The sequence below is a fragment of the Tenrec ecaudatus genome, chromosome 14 (genome assembly GCF_050624435.1).
Source record: "Tenrec ecaudatus isolate mTenEca1 chromosome 14, mTenEca1.hap1, whole genome shotgun sequence".
Lineage (NCBI taxonomy): Eukaryota > Metazoa > Chordata > Mammalia > Afrosoricida > Tenrecidae > Tenrec > Tenrec ecaudatus.
Window position 1 is genome coordinate 85120545 of NC_134543.1, and position 10188 is coordinate 85130732.

The 10188-nt window shown below is 54.9% G+C and overlaps 1 protein-coding gene across 1 annotated transcript; it reads left to right on the forward strand.

Moving 5' to 3' along the window:
- The first annotated feature begins 888 nt into the window (after positions 1-888).
- Positions 889-5625, forward strand: SALL2 (spalt like transcription factor 2). The gene is made up of 2 exons (XM_075531068.1): positions 889-1138; positions 1560-5625. The coding sequence occupies exons 1-2, from the start codon at positions 1072-1074 to the stop codon at positions 4505-4507; spliced, it is 3015 nt and encodes a 1004-aa protein (XP_075387183.1). The 5' UTR covers positions 889-1071; the 3' UTR covers positions 4508-5625.
- Positions 5626-10188: the final 4563 nt, after the last annotated feature.

The following is a 10188-nucleotide window of genomic DNA, read 5'->3' on the forward strand; positions in this document are numbered from 1 at the left end:
TTCCTAGCCCTCCCTGTTAGGCAGGACTCCGTAGACCTCTTCAGGTCTGCATCTCCCCAAACCCAACTGTCCTTAATAATTACAGTGTGCAAAGGAAAGAAGACTGGGGGAGGGACGGGAAAGAGGAGGATACTAAATAGGAGATGGCTTCTTAAATAAGCATGACCTCTATAAATTAAGTGTTGGCCCGAAGATCTGTGGAGTAATTTGCTTTCAGCTATTATCATTCTGGGGGAGGAGTCCCGGTGAGTGGAGGGACTTAGTGTTCCGAAGATAGAGGACCCAAACCGACTTCCTCTGAAATTCTAGCCTGCAAGCTCCCACCCTGAGAAACTCTTTTTGTGGAGGGAGTGGGGATAGGGTCGGATTGGTGGGGAGAAAGACTGGCCCCAAACTTGGAATATTTAGGGGGGTTGGTTGGGTGCTTGTGTTGGTAGAGGGTGGATGTTCTAGGAACCCCCTCCCCCTCAGACCTCTGAGACCAGACCACCCTTTCTGTAGTCCAGGTTTTCCAGGCCCAAGAGGATCCTTTGGCCAAAGTAAAATACAAGTGTACTGCCTTGCTCTATTGAGGCTTCCATCTGTGCCCCCTTGAGCTTGCTTGCTGGGGAGCAGAGGGGCAGGCGTGGGCAAAGACATCTAGGGGAAGGGGGAAGCTTGCAGAGGGCAAGAGGAGGCGGGCCCTGCCGGCCCCCACAGCACCTGTCACTGAACCTTGGGAGGCCCTCCGGGACTCCGGATTCCCCCCCTACCTCCCCCTGCAGCCCCCGCCTCTCTCTCTCCGGCAGCTCCTCCCCCACGCTCCTCTTCTCTGCAGCTCCTCCCCCACTCCCCCCCCAAGTCCCCTCTCCCAGCTTTCTCGCTCCAGCTCCTCCCCTCCTCCACGAGCCTCGCTCCCCTCCCCCTCTTCCTCCGCTCCTGCCCCCGCCTCTGCCGCCGCCGATCTGCATCTCCGCAGTCAGGGCCGCTGGGTGCACACCGCTGCAGCCCCGGCGGCCACCACCGCCTCCCCCAATCCCGATCCCCATTGTTTCCCATCCCACCCGACCCTCCACCGCCTCCCCCACAGCCATGGCGCACGAAGCCGGGAGGAGCTCTCGTTTGGGGGGGCTCTGCGGGGAGCCGGCGGAGCTTGGAGGTGCGGTAGGGCCCGGGCAGGGGTGGTGGGGGAGGGGACGCGCGGGGGAAGGACTCTCGGTGGACGGGATGAAATGTACGCTTCCCTGTGCAGCCCCCACGCCCCCCCCCGCCCACCCGCACGCCCATCTCTTGCACTCGCCAGCCGCTTGCTGGGGGGGTGGGGGGGGCAGGCGGATGGCGTAGGGAGGACTGGAGGGTGCAGAGGGGGAGGGAGATGGCGGCCCTGTGCCCCGCCCCCCATCCCCCAGGCTGGGGTATCTCGTGTCGTAGCTGGTCTGGGCTGAGCTCTGGCCTCCTGCACGGCCCGATGAGCTCATCTCCCCACCCCCAGCAGGCCGGTTGCTGGGCTCCTTGTTCCGCGTGCCTCCGTAGACCATCCCAGCGGCACCACCCACGCTCTCTCCTTGTCTTCTCCCCAGGTGATGCCAGCGAAGAGGACCACCCCCAAGTCTGTGCCAAGTGCTGCGCACAGTTCACTGACCCAGCGGAATTCCTGGCCCACCAGAACGCGTGCTCTACTGACCCCCCTGTTATGGTGATCATTGGGGGCCAAGAAAACCCCAACAACCCTTCTTCCTCTGCCGAACCCCGACCGGAGGGCCACAGCAGTCCCCAGGTCATGGACGCAGAGCACAGCAACCCCCCGGATTCTGGGTCCTCCGTGCCCACTGATCCCACCTGGGGCCCAGAGCGGAGAGGAGAGGAGGCTGCGGGGCACTTCCTGGTCGCTGCCACAGGTACAGCAGCCGGGGGAGGTGGGGGCCTAATCCTGGCCAGTCCCAAACTGGGTGCAACCCCCTTACCTCCAGAGTCCACTTCTGCACCCCCTCCTCCCCCGCCCCCTCCTCCCCCCCCGGGGCTCAGCAGCGGCCATTTGAACATCCCACTGATCCTGGAAGAGCTGCGGGTGCTACAGCAGCGGCAAATCCATCAGATGCAGATGACGGAGCAAATCTGCCGGCAGGTGCTGCTGCTTGGTTCCTTAGGCCAGACCGTCGGTGCCCCTGCCAGTCCCTCCGAGCTACCTGCGACAGGGACCCCGGCCTCCACCAAACCCCTGCTACCCCTCTTCAGCCCCATCAAGCCAGTGCAAACCAGCAAGACACTGGCCCCTTCCTCCTCCTCCTCCTCGTCCTCCTCCTCCGGGGCAGAAACGCCCAAGCAGGCTTTCTTCCACCTCTACCACCCCCTGGGGACACAGCACCCCTTCTCTGCCGGTGGGGTCGGCCGAAGCCACAAGCCCGCCCCTGCCCCTTCTCCGGCCCTGGCAGGCAGCACGGAGCAGCTGATTGCCACACCTCACCTGGCATTCCCAGGCACCACGGGACTATTGGCAGCACAGTGTCTGGGGGCAGCCCGTGGCCTTGAGGCCGCTGCTTCCCCGGGGCTCCTGAAGCCAAAGAATGGAAGTGGCGAGCTGGGGTATGGGGAGGTGATAGGGCCCTTGGAGAAGCCCGGTGGGCGACACAAATGCCGCTTCTGCGCCAAAGTGTTTGGCAGTGACAGTGCCCTGCAGATCCACCTGCGTTCCCACACAGGCGAGAGGCCCTACAAGTGCAATGTTTGTGGCAACCGCTTCACCACCCGCGGCAACCTCAAGGTGCACTTCCACCGGCACCGGGAGAAATACCCGCACGTGCAGATGAACCCGCACCCGGTGCCAGAGCACCTAGACTACGTCATCACCAGCAGCGGCTTGCCCTACGGCATGTCCGTGCCGCCGGAGAAGGCCGAGGAGGAGGCCACGCCAGGTGCAGCTGTTGAACGCAAGCCTCTGGTGGCCTCGACCACTGCCCTCAGTGCCACCGAGAGCCTGACCCTGCTCTCCACCAGCGCAGGCGCGGCCACAGCCCCCGGGCTCCCTGCCTTCAATAAGTTCGTGCTCATGAAAGCCGTGGAGCCCAAGAGCAAGGCTGATGAAAACACCCCGCCGGGGAGCGAGGGCTCGGCCATCACCAGCGTGGCCGAAAGTGGCACCGCAGCCCGCATGCAGCTCAGTAAGCTGGTGACTTCGCTACCCAGCTGGGCCCTGCTTACCAACCACTTCAAGTCCGCCGGCAGCTTGCCCTTCCCATACGTGCTGGAGCCCTTGGGGGCGTTGCCCTCGGAGACCTCGAAGCTGCAACAGCTGGTAGAAAAGATCGACCGGCAAGGCGCCGTGGCGGTGGCCTCGACTGCTTCGGGGGCTCCCACCACCTCCACTCCTGTCGTCTCATCCCCCGCTTCGTCGGGACCTAACCAGTGCGTCATCTGCCTCCGGGTGCTGAGCTGCCCTCGGGCCCTGCGCCTGCATTACGGCCAACATGGAGGGGAGCGGCCCTTCAAGTGTAAAGTCTGTGGCAGAGCCTTCTCCACCCGGGGTAACCTGCGTGCTCATTTCGTGGGCCACAAGGCCAGTCCAGCCGCCCGAGCGCAGAACTCCTGCCCCATCTGCCAGAAGAAGTTCACCAACGCTGTCACTCTGCAGCAGCACGTCCGCATGCACCTGGGGGGCCAGATCCCCAACGGGGGCGCCACGCTCTCTGAAGGTGGGGGAGCCGCCCAGGAAAACGGTGCCGAGCCAGCTACAGGCTCTGGGGCAGGGAGCTTCCCGCAGCAACAAGCCCAGCAGCCGTCCCCAGAAGAGGAGTTGTCCGAGGAGGAGGAGGAAGAGGAGGAGGAAGAGGAGGATGTGACCGACGAAGACTCCCTGGCAGGGAGAGGCTCCGAGAGTGGCGGTGAGAAAGCAGTGTCCATCCGAGGGGATTCCGAAGAAGCATCTGGGGCCGAGGAAGAAGTGGGGACCGTGGCCACAGCTGCCACCGCTGCGAAGGAGATGGAAAACAATGAGAAGGTCACTCCCCCGTCTTTGCTGCTGCCGCCGCCGCCACCTGACAGCCTGGATCAGCCACAACCCATGGAGCTGGCGAGCAGTGAGGTTGTAGGAGGCGCGGAAGAGGCGGGCAAACCCGACAGGAGCTCAAGCCCAATGCCAACACTAACCCCAGAAGGGGAAGGCACCGGCCCCATCCTGGTAGAGGGGCTAGGCGTGCCGGAAGCGATGAGAAAGGAGCCAGGTGAGAGCGGTAGTAGGAAGGCCTGTGACCTGTGTGGTCAGACCTTTCCCACTCAGGCAGCTCTGGAAGAACATCAGAAGACCCACCCCAAGGAGGGCCCTCTCTTTACCTGCATCTTCTGCAAGCAGGGCTTTCTGGAGCGGGCCACCCTCAAGAAGCACCTGCTACTGGCTCACCACCAGGTGCAGCCTTTTGCCCCACACGGGCCTCAGAATATTGCTGCTCTCGCCTTGGTCCCAGGCTGTGCACCCTCCATCACCTCCCCAGGGCTCTCCCCCTATCCCCGGAAGGATGACCCCACGATCCCATGAGCCTGTTTCCCAGTATCTGCTGCCAGAGGAGCACAGAAGAGCCGCGCTCCATCGCAGGTTCTTCAAGATGTATGAGCTCGGGTTTGTCCCTCTCTCTGAGTTCTTACATGGTATGTCCCTAGTGACTTTTCTCTAGTCCCTGAGCTTGGAGATTGTTAGGCTCACCGGGGCCTGCCCCATGAGGAATCCCCCCTCCCCACCCCCCTTCATGGTTTCTACCTGAAGAAAATAGATTCCCTAGCGCTCTCACAAACCCAAGAGGAACCCTCTCCAGCTTTCCTGGAGCAAACCTTTCGCCCCTCTTCTCCCTCCCTCTCCCTTTCCTGTGTGCCCCTGAGTACCCACATCGGGACCTGTAGCCCAGCCACAAGTGGCTGGCATTTGCCTCTGGAGGGCCCAGCACCACTCCTCTTCGATGACCAGGTCAACCTGCAGGACTGCATGTTCCACATTACTCCCGCCTGCCTGGTAGGAATGGGTCCCCTCTCTGTCTTGAACCAGCGCACCACTTGTCCTCAAGTGGCCTCCCGCCAAGCCCTGAAGTTCTAGCTCCTCTTCGACTACCCCAGGCCCCGCACTCCCAGTACTTTGGGTCCAAGAACTGGGAAGATGCTTCCAACAACGGGAGCCAGAGAGGCCAACTCCACTTTTTTCAGCAAACTCCACTTTTTTCGGTCTCCCGTATCCAAGGCAGTGCTTGAGAAGATAAGTAGCAAACACTACATTCCTTCTTCCCCTTTTCCAGAAGGTCCCAGCAATGACGATGCTACAGTGACTGATGGTTCAGCCCTATGGGGAAGGAGAGACAAAGCGTGTAGGGCACCCTTTCTGCAAACCCCTGAAGGTCCCATGAAGGCAAAGGTGTTGACTGACTGACCTGCCGAGATGCATCTCCACCTGCTCACATTCTGTCATCCCAGGAACCAAGCAGATTGCTTGCCAAGAGGTTTCCTGTAAGATATTTTGGGAAATATGAAGTCAATTCATTTTCTTTAAGGAACAGCATTGGTGGGGGGTGGTTGGAGGAATAGTGGAGAGTTTAGGGGTGTTGTCTAAAGCCTAGGGCTTTGTGGAGATCTGGGGTGTGAGGTAAGGGCGGGGCCTCCAAATTCCCAGTGGGTGGGTCTCACGAATGTTTAACTTCACGTGCAGCAGTGCACCAGGTTGGGGAGGGAAGGGGGGGGTTCCTTGCACTAGTGCTCTAGTTTTTAGATAAGTCCCTCCTTACTCCCTGCCCCCTGGTAATTTCCTTATCTTCCTGTCTTAAGGCCCCTTCCTTCTCCCCATTTTGCCTGTTTATGAACTGGGGCTTATGTGTGTCCCACTGTCTGGTTCTGAGAGTCCCAGGCTTTGGGAGCCCAACTCCAGGTGGTAGTCTCCCTAGTCCGCCGTCTTGTCATGTATTTACTCTTAACATCGGATCGTTTGGAACAGGAGTTCTGAGGAGGAGAACGTGATGGTTGTGTTACACTGACTGCAATGATAACTTCTCCCGGGGTGTTGGCTCCAAAGCTTTCTAACATTGTAAAGCGCAGACAAGGGAGTTATTAGTGTCTTTCCCTCTATCATTAAAGGTGTTTTGACCAGCGATCTCTGTTTCTCCTTATTTTTTGACAAAATAGCCAGCTGGTGTGTGACTTGGGCATTCCCAAACAGTGAGCTTCCGTTCCCACCTACATCTGCCAACGCTGAACATATGGTATTGAAGTCTCTCATTTATTCAGCCTTGTCCTGAAGCAACCTCCAGCGAGTGTAAACTCCCAATAGAAACGGAAATTGTGTTCTCAGAAGGAGATTGGCCCACTGTGCCTATAACTGTCTTGGCTTTTTCTTTGCTAATTCCCACCCGAACCTTCCACTGCCAGGCTTTTTGGCTTTGTTTTGCTTGTAAGTTAGAAGCTGTTTCTTCCTCGTCTCCTTATGCCTCAGGTCAGCAGCCTATCTGACTTCAGTTAATCTTTGAACCAAGTTAAATTAATCTTTGTGATCCTTGAAATCTGATGTTGTAAACTGAAAGGGGGGGAAAAGGTAATCCTACACTAACAATTCCTAACACCACGCTAAAGAAGGATTCTTGGTATTAGGAGTGAAATGAAGCATGTATTTTCAAAAATTATTATTTCCTTTATCTGTTTACACCTGGAAAAGTTCAGATTTATTTCCAAGACCTCGCCTTGCTAAAGAGAACGTGGTCTGGAAAGTGTTTACATTTGTAAGGTTGTAATAGTGAATCTTAGTATTAAAGGGACCAAACCCACTGCCATTGAGTCAATTTAGACTCAGAGCGACCCTGTACAGGGTTTCCAAGGCTGCACATCTTTATGAGAGCAGCCAGCTGCCTCGTTCTCCAGCACAGAGGCTAGTGGGTTTGAACCGCCAACCCTGTGGTTCGCAGTCCAGTGCTTCCCAGACAACAACACCGGGGCTCCTGGGTACATGGGTAGGACTGGTAAAATGATGTGCACAGCTTTTCAATCATTTAGTAGCAAAAGTGGATTAAGAACCCAGGTCCAGAATCCCAGCGCTTCTCCCACAGGATGGCAGCAGTCCACAGTCCCCGCTACATTGCTCAAGTCAAGCTGGTTGGAAAACAGAAGAAACAAGTGAGTAAACCTATTCGTGGCCCAAAGCAAGATAAAGAACTTATATTTAATCCTCCTTCCCCCCCCATCCGAACAGTACCATTTTCCTTCAAAATGTAATTGCCAAATAGGAACCCATTGGAATCCAGTGAGGCCAAATGGGGAGGGGGAGAAAAAAAACACCTTGTCTCTTTAATTCCCAGCAAAGCTTGTAAAATCTCTTCCTTTCAACCTTTGGAGGGAAGTGGCTCACCAAGCCTTCAGGTCCTTTACCTTGCCCACCCCCCTAGGACATAGATAATGCCACTTAACTGATTAAACCAGGCTTGGTCTTTCTTAAGGTGCCAGCTCCCGTTATGCTTCTATTGATGGACATTTCCTTGGGTGGATGACACTGAGCTGGACAACCCTCCCCCTCTTCCATAGCTCTTGTTTTATGTTTTCTTCTCCTTCCTTTGTTCTTTCCCCTCGCTGGTCCCTTGTCTTCTTTCAGTGACCTCTCCTATCTGACAACTTTTATCGATACTTTTTTTTTTGCCTCTCTCTGCCCTTGATTTGCCCCTAGAGCTTTTAATGTCTTGTGGCAACACACCCTAGCCCAATCATTTCTCACTCTGTCACTCTTCCTGTGGTTCATCCAGGTAAATTAATCTCCTGGAACTAGTACCTAAATAGAAGCAGCTGGCAAAACACATACTTTATGTGAAGAAAGTAGTACGGTTCAACCTGGATGAATAAAAGCACTACTATTAAAAGAAGCAAGAATGCTTCTTCCCTCACGCTCATTCCTTCTTTCCAGTTTTGTAGATTTATTTTGCTTGAGAGACCAGGTGTCAGCTGTCTATAAAGGTAAATAAGACATACTTGCTCAGCTTAGAAGGAAGAGGGGGAAAGTCAATGTTTTAGTATGGTGGTAGGATTCTCAAAACATGAGTTTGGGAATAGAATTCGTCTTCCTTTCAATTAGTCCCAACTTTATATTTTTTTAAATTTATTTTTGACTTTCCTAGCCTCCAGTTTAAAGACAAAAGCTTGACTAAATGACATTTGGCTTTTGATCAAATAGTAAAACGCAGTATCAGCTACCTCCAGAAAGAGACATTCAGCCCAGGAAAGAAGAGCAGGATTTGGTCAGCCCTGTAGACACGTCCATAATCCACTGGTGTGCAGTGTACCATTCCCACACTTTTTATCTGAAACAGTAATTGTGTGTTTGCTCTACGATTCCCTGAGCAGCCTGGCTAGACTAGCTTGTCTCCCTTCCATATGGTGGGGCCTGGACTCTCAGGCTGCAGCTATTTGGACTGGAAGGTTATGGAAGACCTCACATACTTCTGGCCCCTCAGCTGGGATGACTGCAACATTCACTCAGCCTCCAGGATATGTCTTAATTGGTCTATGGGGACTGATGCGGTCTATCTGAGTGGTCTGCCCTCGGTCTGTCTCACTGGACTCCCATGAAAATAATTAGGGCTACAAGAGGGGCAAACATGCCTCTTAAATTAGGTCCTGAAACTCCGGGAATCTCGCTTCTGCTGCAGTCTGCTAGCCATTTCAGAATCAAGAGAAGGGAAAATGGCATTTAAGCCCAGATGGGGAACATGTCCCAGGCACACTGCAGGAAAGCCTATGGGATAGGCCCTGGGTGGCGTGCTTGGAAGCAGTTCCGCACAGCAGATACTAAGGGAAAGGGAGTGCAATGCATGCAGCACTTATCTGGTCACCCCACGTTTCCACTCTGACTAGAAGAGGTGTAGGGGTGTGAGTAGGCTGGCTACCATTGAACACACACCTACCTGGCTTTCTTTTGAGCAAGAAAAACATCCCGATGATTCTTGAGGCTAATTTTGCCAAGTGTCTGCCCCCACTCCCACCTATGCCTAATTTATTATGGCAATACCCATTGTCAACAAGGCAGTTATGACTGGACAACCCTGGAGGAGAACAGAACTGCCCCACAGGGCTTTTAAGGCTCGGAGTCTTTAAGCATACGGCCACATCTCCTGCAGAGCTGCCGAGGGTTCTGACCCCCAACCTTCCCGACATGAAGCTCAACGTCTGGTAAGCGAATCTGGATGAGCAGAACACACATCATGCTTTCATCACTCTGTTCTAGCCCTTTGCTTTTATCCTGTCCTTGGCTTAGACTTTACTGTCAGTTCAAACCTGAGCCTCGGCGCTCCCATCTCTCTATTCCCTTCCCCAGCCCTCTTCTGGGAAGTCAGTTTTTTCTTTTGTAGAACCTGGATTCATAGTGCCTTCTGATGGGTCTTAACTCCCTTACAAGACCAGAAACTCTGGCTTGGAGGCCGGTTTTAACCTCCTTGGGCACCAAAGGAGGAGAATCCACACAGACTCAAGGCCAGTTGCCCTAAGGTAGAAGTCAGAGATACTGTGTTAGGCAGGGTCCTCTAGAGAAACAAAACCAGGATATATATATATACATACATACATATAGCAAGAAGGAATATAACAGCTAATTAGTCTACCCAGCAGTACAGAGGGCTCAGTTCAACTCACTTCCCTGGAAGAGTTAGTATACTGAAAGTCCTTCAACTCACGTGAACTGTCTAATCCAAGGTCAAGGAAGCAGACAGTGGAGTCCTCCCTCAGGCAAGGCAGGCAGAGTCTGCCCTCAGGCAGCAAACAGCAGCGTGGGTCAGCAATAGTCAGTAGCTCAGGAGCTTAGCGAAGCTGGCCTGGTTGGGATGCTAACTCCAGCAATGCAGTGACAGGATCCACCAGTCTCAAGTTCAAGTGGTGTATCCACCAGCAGCATGGCACAGCGGGTCTTGAAGGAGCCTCAAGCTCTAGCCACACGATCCATGGGTTGGTTTGGCCCACAGGTAGTGTAGCTCACAGGTTGAGGCAGAGAACTAGCTAAAGCAGCAGCACCCTGGTCTCCGATCACCAGAGTGCCACAAGAGAGAGAGGGGCGGGCCTTGCAGAGCCATTTGTTTATCTCTTTGCCCTCCAATCAAACTGTGACCTGATCAATCCCACATGCTCCTATTGGCCAGGTTGGCCCAATAACTGTACCTGTCACACATACCTCCACCCTCCAGCCTTCTTACTAATCCTGATACCAACCACCCCTCC